Source organism: Tachypleus tridentatus, unplaced genomic scaffold (assembly GCF_004210375.1).
Source record: "Tachypleus tridentatus isolate NWPU-2018 unplaced genomic scaffold, ASM421037v1 tig00003028_pilon, whole genome shotgun sequence".
NCBI classification, from domain to species: domain Eukaryota; kingdom Metazoa; phylum Arthropoda; class Merostomata; order Xiphosura; family Limulidae; genus Tachypleus; species Tachypleus tridentatus.
The window spans coordinates 23,735-51,239 of NW_027467812.1; the positions used below are offsets into that span (position 1 = coordinate 23,735).

Sequence of the window (27,505 nt, forward strand, 5' to 3'; positions counted from 1 at the left end):
GTGTAAGACTAGAGGGAAGGCACCACCCACCGCCAACTCTTGGGTTGTTCTTTTACCAACGAATAGTGCGATTGATTGTCACTTATAACGCCTCCACGGCTGAAAGGGCGAGCATGTTTGGTGCGACGGGGATTCGAACCCGCGACCCTCGCCAGACAGACAAATAGTAACGACAATAGCCAGCTCTATGAAAAAACACAACTGGAAATATTTGTACATTACATTTATTCTTCAAAGATCAGTAGTAAATAAGAAACTAAATTTACATGTGTAGCATTGCAATACATATTAAACTTGCTTTTTTCTAACCAAGGAAAATTAGCTAAATTTTTTTACGTTTTAGAAATTTTACAGTATGAAGTACGCCACCAGGGTATAGCAGTTATACTAAGTGTCTAAAACTGGTAGTAAAAGGTTTTGATGTCTCGGTTAGGGTTAGTTATAGAACTTTCGGACATTACTGTTACGAAATAAAAACAGTAACACATGAAAATATCTTACTGAAGTAATTTTAAATAGTTTCAGTCATGGCAGGAGCAAGTATAGCTGGAGTAATGATCCAGTCTACGGCAGGAGCTATACCTATTATTAATGAAAAAGGTTAGTTTAAAATATGTGTCTAAATGTTTAGCTGAATATCATTGAGTGTAATAAAACATCAGCTATTGCGACTATTAGGTATATTTCAGTAACACCAGTAATTAATAGCTTAAACATAAAAGTTTGGTAAATAAAGTAATGCACAACTGATAAAAAATGTAGTAAAAAAGTGATATATGGGCAGAATTTTAGTTTGTATTACTTAAGTTTCTGTTATTAACGTAATTACCTAGATCCCAAAATTGAAGACTGAAAACAAAGTGAATATTTTGAAACATTGCAAAAGTTTTATTTACATTTTTCAACCATATAATTTCTGAATTACTGTAATTGTTATGATCAATGCTAGAAAATATCTTGGCCAATAATCTTGTGCTCATACCTTGTAGACCAGTAACTTGTATCTCCAGTTGTATCAGTTGTAGTAACAAAACTCTGAACTTCCAAGAACGATGCACCAGTGCACATTATAATATATACTAAAAGTTAACAAATACATGATAAAACATGTTCCTATACAAGACTGTCATTCCAGTATGATAAATTCATTTATTTTATTAAAATTTACCATGCAAATATTGCATTTTGTCATGACATAAGAATCAGGAAGTGGATTCTGGCTATTTGCAGTAGTTAACTTAAATTACATTGTTTAGCAATGCATTCTCAAGACGGCTGGGATGGGTGTTAAATCTTTAATCGGAATAAGGTACAGAACAATGTTTTGACTTTAAGTTATTCAACAAAGAAGAGTTTCTCGTTGGCATGAATTGTTTGGTTATCTTGTTATGGTTCCTATAGTATTTAGAACAAACTGACTTCATACTTGGATTTGGTATACTTAAACACCAATAAAAGGAAATAACACAAGTAAGTTAGTAAGTACAAATGTCAACAGATGACATTACAGTGATGACATTATGCCTATTTGAGTAATGAATCAGAATGCTGAAATTTAGACCTAGACAGTAATTACTCATGTAATTGTTGAAAACTGTGCTGTACTTGTGCTAAATCTACTTCTGTAGGGTCCCCAAAAGTGTTCAGTTTCAAGAGTAACTAAAATTAAGAGCAACAAATAGTTTGATTTTTTTTAATTTTGAAGTCATGTGTCATGCTTAAGTCCAGTAAATTTCATTTCATTTTTGAGATTTGAATTTATATTCCATTTAATTATATCCATATAAAGTTAAGTTACAGTGACAATGCATAATTGTGCTTTTGTGATCATTTCTATTTAATATTTTTCAGGGGAGGTGTCTATGCAAAAGGTGAAAGTTCATCGTTATGTATCTGGCAGAAGGTTTGTTTGCATGTCTTTTCCTGGAACTTACGAATGTTAATAAAGGATCAAAGAATAAAAAAAATTTTTTTAGTTGACAAAATACAAAATGGAAAATTAGCTTTTCATTAAAATTATTTTATTGAATTAGAATTATATATATTGCACAGTATAGATTGAAATTAATTTTCTTTTGTCACTGATCTCCAAGTGCAGAAATTAAGCAGTTTAACTAACCCCTTTTAAAACTCACTAACCACTAAATATACAGAAGCTTTTATAATTGTGGCACAAGTGTAATGCTATGAGTATGAAATATACATTCCATTTTGGGAATTATCTTTTGTTACTTACATTCTTATAAAAATTGTTGTATTTAAAATGAAAAAAAACAAGAAACCCTGCTGCAGCCCTATGTAAATCTGTCTAAAAATTCCAGAATTAGTTTCATTACCACTGTTTCGGAGCACAAGTTATTAAAGAATTAGTATATATAACCATGATGACAGAATGTTATGTTATAGTGCTCTAAGTATATGAAAATATTTAAGTTCAAGCAAATATATCTTGTTCTACCTATAAACAATTTATTAAATATGGAAACAAAATTTCTGTTTAATTTTTTATGCTGAAACATGAGATTGAAAATATTAAAAATTATTATAATATATCATGATAACCATTTTAAACAACATATTGAATCTTACAGTAATAACTTTTTGATAAGAAATTTAGTTTTCTATTACCTGTAAAATTAATTCATGAATGTTATTTTTGCTGAATGGGACATCTAGCTAAATAGAATTGGGCAATTAACTTGATTATTTGACATAACAGATTACCTGTGAGCAATAATTACATTCATTTCATGTAAAATAATCAAAATTATATTTAAATCAATTTGTATTATGAAGTTAATCACTAATAAAAATTAGTGTTTCTAACTAGTACCAATTTCAGTTATTCCAAATATTCAAGATATAGAAATATTATCATTATGATTTTTCATTAATATTTTCAGCTAATTCAGTTTAGTTTGTTTTAATCAATTAATATCACAACTTGTGAAGATGATCGAAATTAGCATTTCCAATCATAACTATTCTTATTTATTCCAGTTATACAAGTCTCATATGAGAATATTTGATTAATTGAATTGGTGAATTCAAAAGGGGCTCAAGTCCAAGAAGTATGTTTTTTGCATGAAATCAACTTAATTACATATCTTAAAAGGGTGGCTATGCCAAGTGATTCGTACTTTACCCAGATATAGCACCAGTTTATAGCTTACAAATGCTATAATATGAAGCACTTCACTGTTTTAATTTCAGAGGGTTGGCAAACTAAAGTCTCTGGACTTGGGCCCTTCTTGAATTAAACAATAGTAAAATCTGAAGAGAATGGACATACCACATATTTCTCATCTGAGGATATCTTTATTTCTTATTCTGTCATATTTTTAACACTTCTTAAGATCAGTTTATATCCAAACTATTATTCAGACGCATGATAACAGCCAGTAAAATGAGTTTCTAATTCTGAATGGGGACAGGTTATCAATAAGGTGCATCATTCCAATGGTATCTAATCTTCAAATTCAGACTCATCTTCACCCCTAGTATCACAAACTGTTAACTTATTGAGAAACTGCTGAGCCTCTGGTGAAAGATGTTTTGCCAATTTTTGAACATCCTTTATTTTTGCTGCCTTTACACCAAGTTACCCACTGTAGAGTGGCACCTCTGGGTATGTAACAACCCTGGCTGAGGGCTTTAGAAGGTGGAATTTGGTTGTGACCTGAGCAGACATTTTTTTTGGAAACCTCGATGTCATTTCTGAAATCTGCACCGAATCTGAACACCTTGTATTTGCTGACTGTGTACTTCTCTCCATCCTTTCGGACTGACTTTTTATAAAACTGACCAAGGTGGGATTTGAAATCAAGCATATCATTCTCTGCCTTCAGCATGTAATCTTTTTTGCTTGTTTCTGGTCCATTCTTGTTCATTACGTTTTCTTTTCGGCCTAATCTCTTCATAACCTGAATCAAACTCATGCTGCAAGGGTGCTGCCATCCTGGATGACTAGTGCTGTCACCTATGGCATTAAGCTAAATCCATGCAAGAGAGGCCCAAGTCCCAGAGTTGGGCTCCTCTTGCACTCACACTCAATGCATTTTAAATGCTGTGAATAGTCAATACATTATTGTGAACTTGGGACCTTTATGCATACAATCAGATAGCTTGTCTCTTAAAGATCATTAAACATATATCTCAATTTTGAAAAATTGTGGACTTGGGCCCCTTTTGAATTCACCGATTCAATTGTATATAAATGATTCATAAGCCCAGTGATTAATTGGGTACATAATTTCAATAATTGCCTAGTTTGATGGTTATTATGTTTGTTACTTAGATATGAAAATATAAACAGGTTGAGGGATAGCTGATCAGCACCACCTGTCAACTTGGCTACAGTTATAAAACAAGAACAATCTAAGAGATTCTACACCCTTATCCTGCTGCAAATGTTTGGATTTTGGTTTCAGAATGTGCCTTAAATTCAGTCCTAATCCAGTTATATTTTACTCAGTTATTATCAATAAACTCAGAAAATTCCCTATATCTCTGTTTATAAAAAGGATTCAAATTGATCCAGAATCTGGTTCTGAATCAGGATATATTTGTTGAGGACAGTCTTATGGGAAAACCCTATCTCCTGTAAAAAATATCATGTACATTGGTATATTATTTCTTGACATACAAACGTGAATATACATAAATACAGGAGTAAGGCTAACAACCAGTGGTGTAAAGGGCAACTACCATGTTTTGTTATTTATAGGTTTCAAATTATTGCCAGTGAACAGAAAGTGCAGTATTTTGGAACATCCAACAGCTTTCATCCAGAAAGAAGTTTTTGATTTCCTGTGGCTAGAGTTATAAAACTTCTGTTTGTTTGCTGCTCAAATGCTGAACTATTTGTGTGTATGAGAGGTTAATTTTGAAGTGAAAAGTAAGAAGAAAAAGAATTGAAATTAATCTCGATAAAAGATTCCTTTAAATCTGACAATAATGAGACCATTTTTTGTAATATACACTTTAACAACCGGCGAACTATTCCGATTCTAGCCATATATTGCTCACCAACCAAAGATATCGACATTAACTTCCTTCAAAAATGTGTTAATCGTAAACCCAAACCAATTATTATTGGAGATTTTAATTCACCGCACACAGAATTAAGGGGTAACAGACACACGCAGAGGATCGTGCATAAAAAATTTTATCTCTAGCAATAAAATGCACTTAATTAATGACAATACACCTACACACTTCTCAGCCGCTAACGGCTCATACGATGTACTCGATTTCATCATCGCACCCAAGGACATGGTTAACAGAATATCTAACTTTAAAGTACATGATGAAATCACCAGTGACCACTTCCCCATGTTATGTATGATTCACCCGCGCCACCCTGCTGTGGCGTATGTGACTCCTTCCGCATTCACCTACACTGAAACAGACTGGCTCACTTTTAATGCCTCTCTGGACTCATACCTACCCCATCCAATCGAACATGTAAATAACAAAACAGAACTAGACAACTATGTTGATTAAATTACAGAAGCCATAAAGAAAGCCATAAAAAACACAATTCCTAAATCAAAAAGAAAACAATCACTTATTCAATGGACTCTTAACATCAGAAATTCACACACTAATAATCAAACGCAGACAATTAAGATGAACACACTACATCACATGCGATCCACACATTAAAACAGAAATCAATAGAACAAATACAAAAATTAAACAAGAAATTAAAAAAGTCAGAGAAAACAATTGGCATAACTTCTGTAAAAACTTAGAAAAAACCAAGAACAATCCAAAAGAATTCTGGAAAAAATTCAAGAGTATTGCTTCAGCAAAAACACAAATCACATGCTACAACATATCACACACAACAATAAAATCGCAAGGACGGACGAAGAGAAAGCTGACTTATTAGCTGACTATTACAAATCCTCTTTTAGCGATTTAAACTCGGTAGATTTCGACACACAACACCAACACCATGTCAACAACTTCATAAATACAAACCAAGCTTCATTCTTACCAGGATTCCCCAGCGAGACACTAGAAGCATACTCAAATTCAATCAATAGAAAAATAACCATAACCAAACTAAAGATTAATATCAAAAACTTGAAGAACACTTCCCCCGGACATGATCAAATACCAAATATTATTCTGAAAAAAAGTTCCACTCTCCTACTACAACACCTCACAAACATCATGAACATTTCACTAGTGACCGGGTATTACCCTGACACGTGGAAAAAAGCCATCATAACAACGATCCCCAAGAAACAAACTAATAGAACAAATCCAGATAATTTCCAACCCATCAGTCTGTTAAGCTGCCCTGGCAAACTGATGGAGATAATTATCTCCAACCGTCTCCTCCATTTTTGCGAATCAAACAACATCCTTCCAGAATCTCAAAATGCCTCCAGAAAAAATAGACAAACAACAGATCACCTCACATGACTCACTGAATCAATCTACAAAGCTTACAACAACAATCAAGTAACCATCGGGGTATTCCTTTGACGTCAAAAAAGCATTCGACAGTGTTTGGCACAACGCCATCATATACAAACTAAATCACCTACAAATAAATCCCATGATAGTCAAATGGATTTCAAATTTCTTAACCAATAGAACAGCACAAGTAAAAGTCAATAAAACTATATCCAAATTATTTAATATAACGGCAGGAGTCCCCCAAGGATCAGTCCTCTCTCCACTTCTATACATAATTTTCGTCAGTGACATACCTTGTCCAAATCTAACATACACACACAATTCACAATACGCAGATGACATCGCAATCTGGAGCACCTCCAGAAACCCAGTAATGGCCATGTCTCGCGTACAAGAATCACTAAACAACGTCTCAACATGGAGCAACAAGTAGAGGGTCGTGTTAAATCCAACAAAAACACAAGCAATCACCTTCTATAGAAAACTAAAGAAGCAAAGAAAAATCTAGAAAAATAAAACTATCACTTGGAAACACAGCCATTAACATGAGCAAAACATCACATTCCTTGGCGTCAATTTTCGACACAAAACTAACATGGAAAAAACACATAAACAATATACACTCATCAATCAGAAAATGGATTTTATATCTAAAGACTATAACTGGTAAACAATCGAAATGCGCACCGAATACCATTATACAAATATACATATAGAGTATATAATAGAGTATGGATGTCAAGTAACATACAATATGTCAAACAACAAACTCCAGAAAATCCAAGTGCAACAAAACAGAATATTAAAATCCGCATTCAGCCTACCATCATTTACGCCAACAAATTATCCACACCAAATTAGTAATTTACCAACTATAAGAGATAGAATAACAGAACTTTCTCTCAAATATTATCTAAAAGCAGAAAATAGAAACAAACTAACGGCATCACTACACAAATTATCAAGTGCACCAACAAAATACATATCACCTTACAACATATTTCAAGAATCACAATCCACTCAACAAAGAATCTAAATAAATAAAATCCATGTTATTAACATGAATTCCTTTTTTTCAGGTACAGGGCACACGACAGGCAAAACATTCGGCACCTGTCGTGTGAAAGTGGGTTTTCTCGGGGCACTCCCGTTTCCCCCACATCAAAATCTTTAGGCATTGGATTCCTAGATCCCAGCTCAGGCAACTCTTTTGCCAGACCCTGAATCATGCCATTTGATTTTATCTGGATTTGAATGAATTATATTCATGTTCACATCTGCCCAACTTCTTCTTTTCGGGACAGGTCCCGGCCTTTCTTTCCACTGCTGCCTTTGCCTCCACCCAAAACAACATTTAGAGAGACATCCTCCACCCAAAAAGTCAAGAATAATAACAATAATTAATTTATTAAATAAAATAATAATAATAAAAAAAAAGACTACCACTTAATCTTAATAACAATCCACGAAGGGGGACGAAGAGGAACCACAACGTTCCTGAACACCCCGGTTGGAGAGAGAACTCTTCTGATTTCTCTCCCTCTAAACTGAACCCCTGCCACGTTAGTTTAGTTTAGTTTAGTTTATTGAATTTAACAATATTTCAGCTGAGTAACTTCTTTTTATCTTTATATTTCAGCATGAATTTAACCTCCATTTGTTCCTTTTGTGGTCCATATGCTGATATAGTTCTCCATTTTTAACTTATTTTTTTATACTTTACATTCCATTTTCCCATGTTAATTGTTGTTATTGTATAACTTAATAGTTGTAATATTTAACTTCATTGTTTTCAAGTTTGTGCTTCCAGCTACAATCTATATTTTCATATAGTCATAATTATACCTTTTACTGACTCACTGTGTCTTCCATGGGGTCATCCCATAGTTTGCGTACCATGATTGTGTAAAGTATTAAAAGTATTATATATTATGATTTATCTTGGACAAGCTTCTGATTTATTATGTTACATACTATAATTTCATGTAACTGGAAATTTTAATTTATAAGTCAACTGAATGTCGACATATATCAACTTTATATTTGCCAACAAAATTGATACACACAATTTTCTTTATTTACACCAATATATTTTAATATACAAATCATAAATTGTATTCTAATAACTATTATAACAAGTAATGATTTATATACAAAAGTTTTACAAACTTGCAAACAAAAATGACTCTTCTATGTGGTCTAGAACAGAATATTTTATCAGTGGTTTGTGATGAGTGAAGTAATTCTATGTCGATACACAGCTACATTTTACTTGATCAGAAGCTAGCTGGCTTCTTCACACAAGTTTTTTTTGCTGAAGTTATACAGTTTCTTTGTAGAAATACATCTGAAGTTAAATGGTTTGTAATGTTCAAAATCTATAAATATTCCCAGTCAAATTTGTGTATATTTTCTGATTAATAAGCATGTATCACAGTAATAGCTTCTGAGGTTTATAGTATACTAATTGTAGCAAACCAACAATATAAAAATGTCTCTTGGCACGTCTTTTTATAAACATTTAGGGTGAGGTCCTTGATAGTTTAATTGGAAGCAATATCTGAAGATTCATTAGTGCTTTCGTAAAACATGTATTGTTTGATTCTTACACTTGATAATCTTCTACAAATTTAGAGAATAGGTTGGACTTTTGCAATACACATTTAACAAAACAAGTTACATGCATTTCTAATTGTATATGAAATTGAAGCAAACCTAGATATTAAAATAAATATATAATAGTAAATCCATTACAAGTGTCATCAATTGATCTTCAGTGCCTGCTAGTTTTGAATTATGATAAATTTTTTTAACGCTTAAATATTTGTACCAGAAATTGTATTAATTTTTATTAATTTGTCAAAGCAAAAGAAAGTTTCACGTTAGCATAACAAACAGTGAGGGGTTTTGGCTTCATTAAATATTTTTAATTATAGTATCAGTTGTATTAGTTACATGATTTTTCATCTGAATTGATCATCTAAAAAAGAATATTTTGTTCAACAATGAAACCCTTATTATAGAATCAGTTATTTGTGAATTTTATAAATAGGAGTTGATGCATCATTGGATATCTTCTCAGTGCCTCATGTTTATTGTATAGAGTTATGCTCACTTTTTTCTAGTATAATAATGATAATGGTTTCTTGTAAACTAATAAAATCAGTAATTCAAACAGTTTTTCAAAACCTATCTAATCAGCAAATAACAATATAACATCACAAGTGACACTTCAAGCATAGGGGTGACATTTTCTCTAATACAAGTTTGACTTTTACAATTCTGGGCACAAACTTAAGTGTCAGTTGCAACATGGTAATTTCCTCTTCTCACAAGATTAGGTTTCTCATTTTGTGCTGCCTTCTGTTTGCAAACACTTTTGAATGCATGCCACAAGCCTCAATCATCCTTCCATTGGAATCCAAAATTCCAACATGACTCTCATCATGTGTCACCTCTCCAGCAATTGGAGAGCGCTTTATCACATGGCACATGCAACTTCCCTTTAGTGTATATTCCTGTGCGTGGTTAGGGGACCTCCCACGGAAAGTTCTGTTCTTTCAGTTTACCTCTTCTGGGATCTAAACATCCACCCACGTGTTTGCCCTGCATGGCGACTTGTGAAGGGGAGGGGAGGAGACGATCCTGGTGGTTGAGGAGTCCAAGCCTAACACACCACTTTGGCCTTGAGTTCATGTCGACAGGCAGTCTTGGGGTGGTCCCCCCATTGGTCAGTTGGCTGGTCCACTTGGGCTAGAGTCAACCAAGTACCAGTGTTGGAAGTTCTCAACAGATGTTGTGGACATTGTGTCTGATGCTGGTGTTTGGGTATAGTGCTCATGAAAACCTGGCATTACTGCAGTGTCCTTGCTTGACATTGTAGTGCATCCCTTAATAGGGCTCCATGGTGGGTGGGGTCAGTGGGCACCGAAATTTCCTTTTTCTTATGGATCCTCCAAATAAAAATTTAAATAAAATAGTGAGAAAACAGTTTGTAGGTAAACGACTACATCTTAATGTTTCTGAGCAGCAATCTTCAACATTCGTACCACCTGTTGTACCTCATTTTCTTATCTTACATTCTCTTTCAGAAAAACCTTTAGGGCAAATGTCCCCCTTTCTTCTTCAGAAGGGACTGGAGGGACTTGCTGGCTCTCCAAAGTCAGTAACGAATCTTCGATCTGGTGACATATTGGTGGAAACATCCACATCTCAACACAGTGAACTCAGGGATGTTCTTCTAATCCCTTTCAACAATAACTCCTCATGATTAATTCAAAGCAGCATGAGGTGTAACCTCAATAGGTATATCCTCGAGTCAGAGATTTTAGGTGGTTTCTCCACTCAAGGAGTTTCTGCAGTAAAACGTATCTACACTCGTAAAGATGGAGTCATAATGTCAACCAATATCCTTATTCTGACATTTACATCACTGTGTCCATCTACCACCATCAAGGCAGATCATCTTAATTGCAGGGTATGGCTGTACATTCCAAACCCTCTCTGATGCTTCCAGTGTCAGAGGTTTGGTCACTCAAAGACGTTATGTTGTGGTTCCCTTACATGTGCTCGTTGCGGTGGCAAGGACCATGATGCTAATGAGTATGAAACGGACCCTCATTGTGTCAGTTTATACTTTTAAGTATAAAAATTAATGCCATCACTGAACACCTCCCTCTCACTTTTGCAAACGGGCTCTATGTCAACAACTTTCACATCTCATGTTAGTCTTCGAACTTGAATTATATTGAGCTGCAGCTACAGACTGCCCTCAATCATTTACTGAAGTGGGCCAAGGCAAACAGCTTTAACTTTCTCTCTCTCTAAAACCGTTTGCATACACTTTTGCCGCCAGTGAGGTATTCACCCTGATCCTGAACTCTGTATCAGTGAAGTTGTGCTGCCTGTGGTCCTGGTGCTTATCTTTGACTGTAAGCTGACCTTCATACCACACATCAAGCAACTATGGGTCAAATGTACAAGAGCACTGAACATCCTCCGTGTTCTCTCTACCATCACTTGGGGAGCGGATTGATGTTCTTTGCTATAGATATATTGTGCTCTTATTCTATCGAAACTCAACTATGGATCACTGTTCTATGTCTCTACCAGACCCTTGGCCTTAAAGATGCTGGACTCCATTCATCATCAAGGACTTCAGCTCTGCACTGGGGCTTTCCACAACATCCCAGTTCAGAGCTTATACACAGAGTCTTACAAACCTTCTTTGCACCTCTGCCGTTACCAACTGTCTTTACTCTGTGCTTCAAAACTTCATTCATTATCAAAGCATCCTACCTGAGATTGTGTTTTCCTTCCTCCATGGGTCATGCTTTTTCAGAATGGATAGTCTGTCATTGCTCCTTTTGGCCTTCACATTCAGGCGCAATTGGACGAATTGGGTCTGTCCTCGGGTAACATTGCTGTATCCACTGGTCAGTCCATCCCACCATGGCTTATTACAGTCCCCAAATGTGACCTTTCTTTAATCATCTGAGAAAAGCAGATTCTCCCGATTGGAAGTACCGTCTTTTATTTACTGAACATCTTTCGAACAATATTTTCATTCCTATTTATACGGAAGGTTCAAAATCAGGTGACTCTGTGGGTTCTTTCATGGTTTGTTGCGGTTCGGTGGTTGTGTGCAGAATCCCCTCTACAGCTTCTGTGTTCACTGCTGAACTGTATGCCATTTCCCTAGTCCTGGATCACACAGAAGCTAAGCAGTACTCAAACTGCACTATTTATACTGGCACGCTTAATTCTCTACTGGCCCTGTAATCACTTCACGTTTGTTCACACCCTATTCTTGCCTATATTCCAAATCGACCAGCCCATTTCTCTTTAAAATCTACTTCTATCCAGTTTTTCTGGATACCAGGCCACGTTGGTATTCGCAGGAACGAGTTCATAGACATGGCAGCTAAATCTTTCTGCTCTGGCACTATCACTGCTGTGCCTATTCCATACATGGACTATGGTCCTGTATTCACGGCTTGGCCAGTGAGCAACACAAAAAGAAGCTTTTCCAAATAAAACCTAATATTGGACATTTGCCATCTTGTTTCCATAAGGATCGGAAGGAGGAAGTTGTTCTAACTAGAGTACACATTGGTCACAGTTTTTTAACTCATTGTTTTCTTTTATCTGGAACTGATGCACCAGTGTGTGTGTAACACTCGGATCACAATAAGCCACGTTTTACTTTCTTGCTGTCGTTATGACTCTCAAGGAAGGCACCATTTTACACATATTCTGTCCCAAGGTTTGTTCGTAACGTTAGACAGTGTGATTAGTGATGGTGACACTGTCCACCTTAGTGAAGTTTTTAGTTTTTCAAAGGACATTAATCTTTTTAATGCCATTTTAGTTTTTTAATTTATACATTAAACCTTTTTTAATGTGGTTCTATTTTAAGAATCACAGTCTCTCTAGTTCAATTTGAAATTAGAAAATGACCGTAACGTTAAATAACTCGACACCAGGACTGAAAAGGCCAATTTCAGGTGACTAACGCTGCTGTTTGAACTATCCATTTGAACTATCCTTTAGTCATCTTGGTGAGTTATTATTAAAATTTTGCTACACGTCTTTTAAAACTTTTATTACTTTACTTCTTAAAAATGGCTATAATGTCACATAACTCGGAACCAGGACTGGAAAGGCCAACTTCAAGTGACTGACGGTGGTTTTTGTACTTACCTGTTAGTCTTTCTGGCAGGTTATGACAATTACCATTATGCTGCAGAAAGTCTTTTAGGACTTCTCTTACTGTAGTGTTTCTCTTAATATTGTAGACTAGATACACACATTGGTTTTGTGCTATTTATGTTTTTTTTAAACTCTGTTTTGTTTTGCCTTAATTTCCTTTTATGAATCTTACTATATTTACTTTAATTTTACCTTTTTACCTGATGTTTGGCACAGATAGCCTTGCTGCTTTGTGCCGTAAAACACTAAATCAACCAACCAACCTACCACATGTGACTTCCTCTGTGCATCACTACTGAACTATCACTTCTTTTGTAGCAGCTGTTGCATTCAGATGTTCCTTTTTGTTTTGTTTCAAGTTAACTCAAAGTGGTTTTTCCTTTTTGCAAATTGTTTTTTGATCATTTCAAAACAATTTTCTCTAGACGTATAATTCTTCCAAAATTTTCCATGTTATTCCTCGTGTTTGCTGCATTGATTTACAAGGATTCTGTAACCACTTTTGATCCTTCTTCAGTGTCTGGTGCCACCTTGTTAGCCACAGGCATGGGCAACCAGTTGGTGGATATATCATTGCTTATTTGCTGGAAGATTGAACAGTATATGTATAAAGATATTTCTCCTCTTACTGCCCCCACCTTTTCCTGAACATTATGAGTCAGGCCAGGCTGATGATGATTTTGATTGTTTGTTTCCACTAATGTTTGCTGTGACTTCCTATTCACTACTTGAGGATTTCATCCTCATTATCTTCAGGAGTTTCACATTGAGCTGTTTTCATGGCATTGTGTGTTGGATTCTGTTCCAGAGTTTTTGGAGCTGTGAGTGCCCTTGGCCCATCAACAAACTGCCTTTAGTATTTTAATAGCTCATTTGTTGCAGCCTGGACTGAACGTGGAACCAGTTCTGTTTCCCAACCTTTCCCTTCCCAACTTTTAGTGTTCCCTTCTCACATGATTTACCAACAGCATTACTGGTAACTGTGAGGTCAGTTCTGGCCTAGTGTTAGTGCCTTTCCTTGATGTCCTAGTATGCACAGTGATATTAGAGAGATACATTGTCCTTTCATTTCCTTCTATTTTTCCTGGTTCCCATTTCTTTTCTTTTCCTTAGATACATTAGCATGCCAGTGTCTGTCAGATATAGTACAGGATCTCGTTGCACAACAGGCTATTGAACTAGCTCCACCAAGTTTGGGGAGGATTTTATTCCTGCTTGTTTGTGGTTTCCAAAATGGCCAGGTACTGGTGTCCTGTCATCAACTTCTTCTGTCTCAGTCAGTATGTACACACTTCTTGCTTTGCCATTCAAACATACCTTTCTCTTTGGTAAGGATTTTCTCCAGGCCTTTGAATGAACAAGACGGATGTTTCCAGCACCTACTTCCACATTCTTGTGGTGGACTGTTTATATCCTTGTCTTAGATTTGTTTGTGAGGGGTGTACCAATTTTGCATCGTACCTTTCAGCCTATCATTGGCTTTATATGTGTTTTGTTGTGTGGTCTGCACTTCCATGTGTGCATGGCTCACTGGGTTCTTTTTGTTCATTTCAAATGTGAATAGGTCCACTGACATGCATCAGCTTTTGGCTGAAGCTGCATTGGTGTGCTGATTGGCCAAATTAGAGTCATTCTTTCACCCTATTCAATACCTGAAAGATTTAGATCTTTTCTTCAACACTTATCTCATTCAGCCCTAACATTTCTTTTCCAGGTCCTTACTATGGAATGAGCCATTCAGAAAGCTTGTCTGTTCCCTCACTTTCTGCTCTCAAGATTCTATTGTTTTTGGGGACGTGGTCATTCATGACCCATTTCATACTCTTTGGCAAGACCCATATGCATTATTTTTAATGGTTCCTGCACAATTTGTGGAATTTCATCAATTTCTTTTCCAATGCTGGTTGTACAAAGACCACATGTCAGTGGGTGTCCATCTTTCTCCTTTGTGGTCAGATGTATTCCTTTAGGGCTGAGATACCTAAGTGGGTTGCCAGAAGTTTTTGGTTGTTAATCTGCAAAGGAAAGTTCTCCTCACAGCAGTGTTCTGGAACTCCTGGCTGTTTGTCATGCTTTTGATCATTTTCTTCCTTTTATCCAATGCCAGTTGGTTGTGATCCATTCCAGCAATTCTACTATGGTTGCTTATATCATTTACCAAGATAGTTTCAAGTCCAAATCCCTGTGTTTTCACTCTCTAGATATTCTTTATTGGGCCCTCACTCATCTCATTCATTTGATGGAGTGTCATATATCTAGTTCTCCATTCTCTTAGCTGATCTTTTTTCCAGCTGGTTCATGTTTACCCCACAGAGAGCCCTGCATCTTATTGCCTTTCAATAGCTCTGTTGGCATCTGGTTACACCCCACATTGATGCTTTTGCCACTTCCCTCAGTTACAAATTACCTCAGGTTTTATCCCTGGTTCCTCATCCTCAAGACTTGGTGGAAGATGCCTTCAGCCATTATTTGTTTCATAAATTTCTTTATATTTATTCTCCAATCCATTTACTTCATCAGGTGATCACTCTCATCCATAGTACTATATGCACAGTCCTTCTGATAACTTTTTTACTGGCTCACTCAACTAGGGTTCTCTCAGTTCCAACTACATGTGAAACCTCCTCTTCATCTTCTCTTCTGTTCTAACCTACTCTGTCAATCTCAGTCGCTGGTGTTCTTTCCCCCACTGCCCATCTTCTGTCTTCATGCCTATCTTTTATCAGTTCCTTGGTGAGGAATTTTGGTTTTTGACACAGAGTAGCTTCACATTCAGCTTGTTTCAATCACTCTTCTTCTTTTGTGGTATATCAACACATCTGAAGCATTTTTTACTCCTGGGCATTGACTAGTTGTTATTGTTGTGGCAGTCAAAGTAAAACTAAAAATTGAGATTCTGATTTACCTGTTTTTACTGAGTTGAAGTTTTGATATTCACACAATAAATGTTCTTTTTTTCATGGCTTTTCATACACCATTAAAATCATTAACATTTCCAAAATTAAAATGTTTATATAATCACTAAACAACATATTTAATATATTTAATAAATAAATAGACTGAATATTTTATGTATAGCATATAAATAACTAAAAATACGTTGGATTGGTATAATATGATGATTCTAGAGTCTTCATAGGTACAAAGTAAGCCGTCTAGCCCTGTTGATCAAAGATGAAAGAAAATATTCTTCTGATTGATTAAGTTACTTTCTTGTCTGCTTTTGGAAATAAACTATTTGAGCATGTGAGTTTGAGAAATTAAAATTATTTCTTTGTGAGAAAAGCATATCAAAAGTAGGAGTTATTGATAAAGTCTAAACCAAAACTGATACCCAATATTAAACCACTAGCCCCATTGTGCTATTAGTATGTCATGTTGGAAACTAGCCTAAATGCATTTTTTACTTCTCCCATGTGATAATATTAGTGTTGCTGTCAAACTATATTACTCCTAGAGTGATTTCTTTTTTGTTGTTATTTTTGTAGTTCAGTCATCTAGCTTGCAGTTACTTATAACTGCTATTTTTATAAGGTTTTTATTTTTAAAAGAAATATACCTTCCAGTAAATCATGAAATACTTTGGAATTAGCCACTTTCAAAGGTTAAGTATTTATTTTAACTTATCAATTAATAATCACATGTAGGCCTAAACAGAATTACTTTAAACTTTAATTAAATACTGATAAGCTGATATGAATTGTCAAATCAAAACAAAAACATCTAATTTCTGTTTTAGGCCACCTGTTAAAGAAATCTCTGTGGATGTTTTGTTTACTTTTCTTATCTCAGACATAATTTTTTATTGTGAAATAACAGCTTATCTTTACCAACTGAACAACATGAGATTTGGTTGTAAGCAAGAGAATGTATGAGGTTGTGATGATGTATCTTGTTAAAGTCAAACTATGAAATTTTCTACCTCATGCTCTTGAATAGATTATGAACTTTTTGTTTGTTAATGTTAAGAGAAATGAAATGTTTGATCATTTAGAAATAAATTTTTGTTATTTTGAAAATTCAACTGGTTAAGTTGATGAATAATGCTGTCTCTGCTTCAGAGTTTCTTTACAATATTGTGCCAAACTTACACACTGCACTTTCAAATGATTTAATTTTTTTTTATAATTTTGCTGATGATCTTTACCCAGTGAGAATGACAATTATTTCTAATTTTAAATCACTAAAAACAGAATTATAATAAAGAGAAATAATTGATAATTTCATTATTAGTTAGGTTCTGGTATCAAAACTGGAATGTGTGTACAAGAGTATATGTTTTGTATGTAACATTTGTAGACCCAAGTATGCACCTGAGGAGAGCAGTGAAGAGGAAAGTGAAGAGGAATTCCCCTTTGAACGAGGCCAACAGACTGTTGTTCCTGAGCCTCCAGAAGTGGACAAAGAGGCAGAAAAACACGATCCTAGGTTGAGAAGGTTACAGAGAAGAGAACAAGAAGAAGATGAAGAAGAAAGGTGATTTCTAAACATTTTATTGGTCAAATGAAACATGGAAAGCTGATGTTTATATATATTAATGTAATAATGAAAAAGGTTTAATTCAAACAGTTTTAAAAGTTGTTAGTCTAGAAAGCCATAACAATAGAACAATAAGAAACATTACAAAAATTATTGAAAAATATTGAGCATTTCATGTTACTATAAATGATAATTGTACTGAAAATATTATTGATTAATATGGTGTGTACTTAAGGTTAACTGTAACTCCCTCATTGTAATGGAAAAGTAATTTTGTAATAAGAGAGATTTTGATTATGTGATTACATTTTATATACTGTATAATACTCTACGTTAATGGGTTATAGTTTAAAATGTTGTGTTGCCTACTTAGTTAATTGAATTGCCTTTAAGATGTTTCTTAAGAATTTTCATAATATTATGTCAAATAACTGAAGTGGAAAAGCAAGTAATACTTAGTCGTATAATGAAGTAAGGTGTCGTTACACTGTAAAAGTTTGCTTTTACAGCTCTCATAGTCAGTTATGAATTTCAGTTGAGAAATGTGTAAAAGTATCATGTTATATTTTACATTTGTATCTCTTTATTTGTCATACTTGACTGTCTGTCATTCAGTATTAGAGCTCACCTACCACCTTCACTTCATCCAGAGTAGCCAAAATTCTGCTTAAAATCCTGTTCTCATATAATGCTAACACTGAATGCTATTGTAATAAAAATTACAAGTTCTTACATATTCTTAGACACTTTGATTTGAATTAAAAGTTTTTTTGTATGTTACAGTTAAGTATAACTTATATTATTTTTGCATAGTTATCTTTAAAAACTTTTGAGTGTTAGTTTTAACTGTGCTTCTGATTGTAGGATTGAGCGTCATCGTCAGATTCACGAACCTGAAGTAATAGCAACAGGAGATCAGAACGAAGAAGCTGGTGAGCTGAAAGAACCTACAATACGGTGGCGTGATGAAGAAGAAAGCAGTGATGAAGAAGAATTAGATGAAGAGGTGAGATAAATACATTTCATTGTATTACCATAATTAGGCACTTTATGATTGATAGTCACAAAGAAGTGAAAACATTGTCTTTTTCTCAGCATTTCTAACTTTCAAAAATTTATTTAATGTTTATTTAACTTGATTATGTACAACATGTTTTCCTTTAATATTCATAAAGTATAAGTATGTTCTTTTTTTTAACATTGTTGTAAAATACTGATTAAATGAAAATTCATTTGTCAAATTACCTTTTTGTGTATTTACCATATTAATGAATTGAGTATCTTATGAAGAAGTATGAGAGGAATAAATAACAAGGGTTTTTATTTTTGTAATGTAAAATTATACTTTTCAATAATAATGTGAGCACTGTTTATCAGCTATATAACTGTTGAGTAATTACATTATGTTAAAATTATTTTGAAACCTTGTCATATTGGTGCAGGTCTCCTTGCCTTGCCATATTTAGTCATGTTTTATCTGATGACCATGCATCTTAACATTATATCTTAAGCATAGTTTCTAGTGCATAAGGCCCCATTTTAATGTGATTTTCACAGCATACCACCCCTCTCTATACATTTACCATATTCCATCTAGTGAAGAAGTCTTCTCATCACCCATATCAACAGTTCAATCACATAGAAATCTGTAGGCACTTCATCTAGTGATTTGACTTGTATGTCTTTGTATTGAATAACATGAATATGCATTCTCCAGCTGCTTGACATATGTGATGATTGAGCAATTATATCATTGAAGTTACTTGTGTTGCTTTTCCAGATGGAGATTCGTCTTGGTTATGATCATAATACAATCTTGATACCTTTTGCCACAGACTGTAATGTTTGTGGATTTTCACCAGTTATGAGACCCCAAACTTTGTTTACCATGGCTGAGGTATAATTTGTTCGGGGCCTTTTCTCAGATGATCCTGGTACCCCAAGTTGATACATATTTCTTTGTTTTCTGATGCATTTAAATATAAGAGATATCCTATCTTTGATATTTTAAATCCATCATTTAAACACATATAATCTAATTATATGTGTATTTGTATAGGAAAGGGATGTTACATACTCCTCCCAAGAGTAACTAATATTTTATGGCATCACATTGTCTACAAAATTCCAAATAGTGTTAAAATCTTGTTCAGCTATATTCCATTTCACCTTAGCCATGTATTGATCATGGTTGTCACATGACTTGCTGATATAGGTATTCAAAATTGTGTTAATATAAAGTTCTCAACCCTCAGTATTCTAGTGGCACTTTTCACTATTTTATAAGGACATTTTCTTTAGAATTTTTTTGTAATATGTTTATAGAAATATTTATCTTTTATAGCAGTACATAAAGAAGTAAGTATACTGAAAATGTGAAATGTATTTACCTAATTGTATAAAAACTTTAAATTGATGCTAATAAATTAGTAAAACTGTGTTTATTCCATAATAACTTCTGTTCCTTTGTTTTATTAGGAAATAGAGAGAAGACGACTAATCTTAAGGCAGAAAGCTAAGGAAAGAGTTGAGCAAGAAGAAGTGAGTTGTTATGTTTATATTTAGACTGAATTGCTTAATAGTTTAGTTTTATTTGGACATTATTAATAGATGTAAGTTTCGTATTTAGTTGAATTGTACAAATAGCAATCATGAATTTTTCTTTATTTGTAAAATCTAATTAACAAAAATGGAATCACTGTTTCGAAAAGTAGAGAAACTGTTACGGGCTGTGTTTAGAATTAAAATAACCATGAAGATGTGTGTTCAGGAATTAATGGATGTTGAAGATGAAGGGAGGTCAGAAGTAGAAGAATCAGAAGAGTCTGAATATGAAGAATATTCTGATTCTGAAGAAGAAACTGGACCAAGACTCAAGCCTGTGTTTGTCAGGAAGTAAGTGTTCATGTTTGAGTTCTTCCTTTTTCAAATGACTTATGTTTAATACAATGTGTCTATCAATATAATTAGCAAAGTTTCTTTAACTGACATCTTATAAGATGTTTGTTTCTTATGTGACATATGTTTAATACTCATTATTTTAAGAAAAAAAAATTATATTTTCATAGGCATAAGAATAATTATTTTAAAAATCAAAAATGTTTATTATTATAAGTGTTAACAGGGTAATTGTAATGAAGATTGTTAAAACTTGCAATGATTTCCTAAGTGTCCCTCGCTGGTACAGTTGTAAATCTATGAATTTACAACGCTAAAATCAGGGGTTCGATTCCCCTCAGTGGGCTCAGCAGATAGCCCGATGTGTCTTTGCTATAAGAAAGCACACACACACACGATTTCCCAAGTAAAATAACCATTTTTAGAACAGTGGTTTCATTAGAATTTTTTCAGGAGTGTAGATTGAGTTTCACTCAAAGTGAAATTTAAAAATATGTCTAAAGTTAACACTAATTTTTATTTCATCTCAGTGGGTAAATGTATGTTTGTGAAAATAGTTTGTTTCTTTTTCTTACTAATTTAGAATTGCATGTAAAAACTCCCTAATGTAAGATGTAAACAAGACAGTTTATAATATTTGTTTCCATTTTATAAATGTAGAAAAGATCGTGTTACTATTCAGGAGAGAGAGAGACAATTACATAAACAAAAGGAACTAGAATTGGAAGTGAAACGCATGAATGAGGATAGACGTAGACAAACGTTGAAGGTATGTTTCATTTCCTTATAAGTATGAGTAACTTGAAAAGTGAAGCAAAGAACCACTTGTTATGTAACATTGCTATCTGTATATTAGATGCCTATAGTTTTAGTAAAGGTGCATGTGTGTATAGATTTCTGACTATGGAGGTTTAACTTACCTTAGTCTTCATAAATTTGCTTATAATCAGATTTTTGTGATGTTTATTACAAAACAAATTATCAAATTTGCAGCATGTTATTAAGCAAAAAAAGTTAATTTTATGGATGCTAATCTGTTAAAGATCATTGAAGATGAGAATCGGAAGGAAATTATGGGTACTGTTAAGCAAGAAGACCCTGTCATGACTGTAAATACAGATGATGAGAACGATGAAGCCGCTTATGAATCGTGGAAACTGAGAGAACTGAAACGAATCAAGAGAGACAAAGAAGAAAGAGAAGGGTATTGTCAGAATAACATGCTAGTTGTGTTCAGTTAGATTTAAACAACAGATTATAACTTCGAACTGTAACTTTGGAACTGAAATTCTACAATAACAACTTTATTACAGTCCTGTTACTTTTTATAAGTTGTTAATGGTAGTTTATGTTATCTAGATATTATACAACTAGTCAATGGCTTTAATATAACTTGGAGTTATAACACAGTTATGATTTTCTGCATTTTAAACTTAAGGGTAGTTATAATCGTGTCAGTCAATCTTGCTATTCTGTTAAGAATGAAATAGCCAGGTAGGTGGTTGGTGCTGCTCACTAGTGGCCATCCTTCTGGTTAATAATTTGATATAGCTATGCTTGACACTTGGGAGCCTTTGATCTGGAGATTTAGCCCATTTATTATACAGATGGTATTGGTCAGAAAATACAAGTATCTGTGTATTATTTGTCAACAGCATTAATGAAATCTGAATATCCTTCAACAACAATTCACTTATTACAAAATTTTGTTTATATTTTTAATGCTTTACTTTTAGATATATTTAATTTTCGGCTCTTAGGTATGAGAAAGAACGATTAGAAATTGACCGAATTCGTAACATGCCTGAAGAAAAGAGAAGAGCAGAACTTAGAAATATGCCTCGTGTGATTACCAACAAGCCTATAAAAGGGAAATATCAGTTTCTTCAGAAATATTATCATCGTGGAGCTTTCTATTTGGTAATCACCTGTTTTATTGTTTACTTCATCTGTAAGCATTATCATGAACATTTTACTACCATTTATTATCTCTTAACTGTTCTTAAGGCATAACAAAAATAATTAAACAATGTTTGGCTGCATATATTTTTATTAATTAGTCCTTTTTCAGATATGCATTCCAAAGTGTTTCTGAAAAGATTCAGATCTATCTTTTATTTTTCACAAATCATTGTCTAGAAGGTCTTTTATCCAATACCAGACCTCATGTACTTGGCTGTATGTATCAGCCAACAATATATTTGAAGTGCTAGATTTTATGTGTGAAAGAATTTTCAACAATTGTCAAGTAGAAGAGAGTCAAGCAGAGTATTGGTTCTTAACAAATTTATCAAAGCAAAGTAACAGGCTCTTGAGAGATATATCACCATGAGGCTAAGTTTGTTTGGTTATATTTTTCATTTCATCTCGTAGTTTTGCCCTTTGGATCCAACCAAAATTTTCTCTAACTTTCAATGTTTAAAAATCTGTAGAGAGTAAATTTCTTTTCCAACAACATGAGATTGCTGATTTGAATAAAATCGTTTCAGTTGACAAGATATTTGGAGGATTTCATGTGTTGATTGGAAATGAAAGTGTATTGACAGTCATTTCTGGGAAATTTTCTTATCCTCAATAATTTGTAACTTCACTGGAGAAAAGAGTCAATGAATATATGCACAATCCATACTTTATTTTTCTTCTCCCTCTGCAGTAGATTAGTTTCACCAACTTCTCACCTAGTTGGTACTTGGAAGAATGTATCAATGAACTATAGAAACCCTTTTTTAGTGTTGGAATTCAAGTAGTTTTGTAGGAATTGATATAAAGTGTTAATCTTCATTAATTACCTAAATATTGAAATATCTGAAGTATTTTGTGTGCTTTAAATAATACTAGGTGTATGATTCTTAATATATAAGTTAAGTAATACAGATGATTGTGCAGCTTTGAACGTTTTCTGTTTGTCGCAGAATGACGGAAGAAGAAGTGTTAAAACAAGACTTTTCTGCTCCAACACTGGAGGACCACTTTAACAAAACTATCTTACCTAAAGTTATGCAGGTATGTGTTCTTTTAATGTTGGTTCTCAGAAATTCACTACTTAGCTTAGTTGTGTCGTCTGAATATTGTGTTGATATTTGTTTGTATTCACATAAAGGAAATTGAAAACATCACATTTTTATTTAGATTGATTATTTCAGCATTGCTGTAATTAAACATAGATTGATGTATTGTAAATTTTGTGCATATTTAATGCACAAATGTATATATATATATATATATATATACAGAGTGTTCAGAAAGTCACTGTGCACTTCTATATTTATTAACAGACATGTTTCAATATAGAATACAGGAAGTAAATATGAATGACAATTATTAACAATGTTGAAAGTGACCCCCGTTGGCATCAGTACAGGCTTGGATCCTTCTTATTTTGTTTCTAAACACCACTATCAGTTGCTGGCTTGAAATAGACTGAATGAATGCTGATTACAAAACTGCACAGTGACTTTCTGAACACCCTATGTATATATATATATATATATATATATAGAGAGAGAGAGAGAGAGAGAGACATACACACACTTAATATATCAAATTACTTCAGTTTTAGTCACCCACTTGTACCACAGTAAGTCTACAAATTTACAACACTAAAAGCAGGGGTTGAATTCTCTTCGGTGGACTCAGCAGATAGCCCGATGTAACTTTGCTAAACAAAAAAAAACACACACACTTCAGTTCTAAGGTGTATTAAGAAAAACGTTTGTATTTTATGAATACACACGTCTGATACGAAAAAAAACAAACTTCAATGCAATACTTAAACTGTGTTTTCCATCTTCCAATCAAGGTTAAGAACTTTGGAAGATCTGGTCGTACAAAATACACACATCTTGTTGACCAGGACACCACCCACTTCGACTCTCCTTGGATATCAGAAACAGCACAAAATGTGAAATTTCACACCAACCAAGCAGGTGGGATGAAGCAAATGTTTGAACGACCATCTGCCAAGAAGAGGAAGAAATGAAAGGGGAAGAATGTTTATAAAGATTTGTGGATACCTGCATATTGTTGTGCACATCATAGAAGCATTTGGGCTCTTCATGTTGAATTCCCATTTGTACCAACAGAATGTGATTTAAAACGTGAATTTTATGAAAAATATAGATTTTTGTGGGATTTCCACAAAACTAGTTTTGACAGCATAATGAAAATGTAATATTTGTTTATTGGTAAAAATACATAAAATGGCCTTAACATAGTACATAAGATTGCCATTGATTTAAATCTTTTAATATTTAAGTATATAACACACGTTAATGGTTAATTGCAAGTTAATATTTAGTAATAAACCTTTTGAATTATCAACTGACACCTACTGCAGTAAAAATAATATTAACATATTTTAAACCACTTGACATGGGTTAATTAATGCATTAATTACATTACCTAACACAGATCAACCAACACATTAATTGAAACTGACACGTCAGCACATCAACAAAACCCTTGATTGAGGCTTTTTGACAAATCAATACAACACATGATATGGGTTACTTGACATGTAAAAAACACATTACTTGCTTGTTGAGTCTATGTAATTTGTGTGGTTATTTGTATTTAATGACAACACAAGTTTGTATAAACTTATAATTCTGGAGATCTTAAAGATCCAAAGTTAAATTTTCTTTACAAATTACACATTCAAATAGTAAGAGAATCATTTTACAAAAGGCTAAAATGGAGTCAAGGAAGAGTGACCTCACATGGCCTCCCCACTTCAGCCAGTGACTCTACACTATGATGCAATTTCGGTATATGTGTTTATGCAGACTGGCTAGAAATGTTTGAAAGAAGCTACAGTTTGGAGCCTCACAAGTAGGGAGGCTACACCAACAGCCTTTTCCAGTAATGCTTTTGTCAGCCCATTACTGTTGTGCACTTGCTGCACTAAATCTTTATTTTAGTATATTTTAAGCACTTATTATACACGTTTTAGCTATTTTAATTCTATACATCTTAGAAAAGGTATGTTTAATAGATCAGGAAAATGTTCTTTTCACCCATTTGGAAATCACTAAAGTCAGTTCTTTTACTGCTGTATTTATTTGTATCACAAGAAACAAAGGATCAGTGGGAATAGACTAATGTATTTTGAAGTTTCCAAAGTCATCCAGTGTATTAGAATACTTTCTGTAGTACGTGTCAAACAATAAATTACACTAGAACATTTTAAACTGTGGTTCTTAAAGTAACTCGCTCAGTTATTGCTGAGAGAACATAATCTGAGGAAGCCATCTTAGTGACATTTTGAGAATTTGAATAAAATGTTTTAGAGCATTTGGAAATTTAATATCACTTTTAGTAATAAAAAAATATAATTTTTTACTTCTGTTACTTGAACAAACAATAATTAAGTTTTAAAAATATATTTTATGAATTGTAATTCAAGTCTGTCTAGTTTTCAAAGGATTATCGAATTTTCTTTGGTTTCTGTCCAAAATAAGATGTTTTTTTTTCTGTAAAAAAGTTGGTTTTTAAAGTGAAAACGTAACCTTTGTTATGTATTTCGGTAAAAGAAAATAAACTAAACCAAAAATGGGTGAAAGAAAATCCAGTAAATAAAAACATTATTTTTTTTCTCATTGTTATTGTTTCAAGTTAATGCTCGTGTATTGTATTTATGTAATATTATGTTTGGTTTTGTTGTTTCATTTACGTGGTGCTATATTTTTTATAGCTGCACTATAAATACGATGTACTGAACTTGTTAACTAATCTGATATACCGTAGTTTCCACTGCAACATGCTTCTACGAGGTATGGAAAAATCAGTTTTGCAGCATACAGCTTTTCTTGGACCTTTTGTAATACGTATGTTCGTTCTCTGAAACCTCAGATTAAACCTCAAGTTCATCAGAGTGGTATCGGTGGGCTAGACGTATATATTATCAAATGGGATTTCTATCGAATACAGCCGGTGATTTTGAGGTTGAAAGTTTGCGAGTTTTGCCGACTCCAAATCTTGTTTGTTATTTTGTTAACTGCACTGGCAGGTATGCCCATTTTTATCGTAATAGCCCTTTTGGGTTAGAAGGTGTTCAGGCCTTGCATGGCGAGGTGATTTCGCTTCGATTCCCTGTCACACCAAACGGTCAATCCCACTATTCGTCGATAAAAGAGTAGTCCAAGAGTTGGGAGTGGGTAGTGATGACTAGCCGCTTACCCTCTAGTCTTATAATGTTAAATTAGGGACGGTTAGTGCAGATAGCCCTCGTGTAGCTGTGAGCGAAATTCACAAGACAAAACAGAAGGTTTTCTTTGTTGATTGTAACTTTCACTTTATGGATGCGGTCCTCACTCAAGATTCACTTGGAGTATAACCTCGAAGCCCATTAATGTCATAAATAAATGTTTTCATTTGGTACGGCGACAGGTTTGTGTATTTTATTTTAATATATCCTTTGGATCTTCTGTGTATATGTACTTTCTCGAATGTGTTCATACTGTCAAGCAATAAAACTATTCGTGGTGGGACTGCACTGTTGAAAATTCAAAAAAAAAATGTAATTACTAACTAAACATATCTAAGTTGGAAGTGTGACAAACACTGTATTAACATTGTTTATTTGAAGTTACCCACAAAGCAACAAAGTGGGTTTTATGTGTTCTACCTATCAACAGAATCGAAACTTGATTTGGATTCTAGCGTTATAAGTCTGCAAACATGCAGGGCCAAGTGTGTTAAGGCGTTCGACTGGTACTCCGAGGGTCGCGGGTTCGAATCCCGCTCGCACCAAACATGCCCTTTCAGCCGTGGGAGCGTTATAATGTTCCGATCAATCCCACTATTCGTTGGTAAAAGAGTAGCCCAAGATTTGGCGGTGGATGGTGATGACTAGCTGCCTTCCCTCTAGTCTTACACTGCTAAATTAGGGACGGCTAGCGCAGATAGCTCTCGAGTAACTAACTTTGCGGGAAATTCAAAACAAACTGCAGACATGCCGTGGTGCCACTTATCACCTGCCTGG

At 34.0% G+C, this 27,505-nt stretch overlaps 2 protein-coding genes across 2 annotated transcripts; both read left to right on the forward strand.

Annotated features, from left to right (window-relative positions):
* The first annotated feature begins 362 nt into the window (after window positions 1-362).
* LOC143243683 (microfibrillar-associated protein 1-like) lies at window positions 363-22,551 on the forward strand. Its single transcript, XM_076487323.1, has 9 exons — window positions 363-600; window positions 1,852-1,903; window positions 17,446-17,622; window positions 18,490-18,631; window positions 20,104-20,166; window positions 20,396-20,520; window positions 21,184-21,292; window positions 21,567-21,727; window positions 22,284-22,551. Exons 1-9 carry the CDS (start codon window positions 528-530, stop codon window positions 22,534-22,536), a joined length of 1,155 nt encoding a protein of 384 aa, XP_076343438.1. The 5' UTR covers window positions 363-527; the 3' UTR covers window positions 22,537-22,551.
* Window positions 22,552-23,436: 885 nt separating this feature from the next.
* Window positions 23,437-24,739, forward strand: LOC143243684 (microfibrillar-associated protein 1A-like). The gene is made up of 2 exons (XM_076487324.1): window positions 23,437-23,526; window positions 24,323-24,739. The coding sequence occupies exons 1-2, from the start codon at window positions 23,437-23,439 to the stop codon at window positions 24,500-24,502; spliced, it is 270 nt and encodes an 89-aa protein (XP_076343439.1). The 3' UTR covers window positions 24,503-24,739.
* The last annotated feature ends 2,766 nt before the right edge of the window (window positions 24,740-27,505 follow it).

What these genes read in the sequence shown, in the direction of transcription:
- LOC143243683 (XM_076487323.1), top strand. Translation starts at nt 528, where the DNA reads ATGGCAGGAGCAAGTATAGCTGGAGTAATGATCCAGTCTACGGCAGGA. An exon ending in GACGTAGACAAACGTTGAAG is followed by an intron (nt 21,293 to 21,566) that starts GTATGTTTCATT and finishes AATCTGTTAAAG; the next exon opens with ATCATTGAAGATGAGAATCG. An exon ending in GACAAAGAAGAAAGAGAAGG is followed by an intron (nt 21,728 to 22,283) that starts GTATTGTCAGAA and finishes TTCGGCTCTTAG; the next exon opens with GTATGAGAAAGAACGATTAG.
- LOC143243684 (XM_076487324.1), top strand. Translation starts at nt 23,437, where the DNA reads ATGACGGAAGAAGAAGTGTTAAAACAAGACTTTTCTGCTCCAACACTG. An exon ending in TCTTACCTAAAGTTATGCAG is followed by an intron (nt 23,527 to 24,322) that starts GTATGTGTTCTT and finishes CTTCCAATCAAG; the next exon opens with GTTAAGAACTTTGGAAGATC.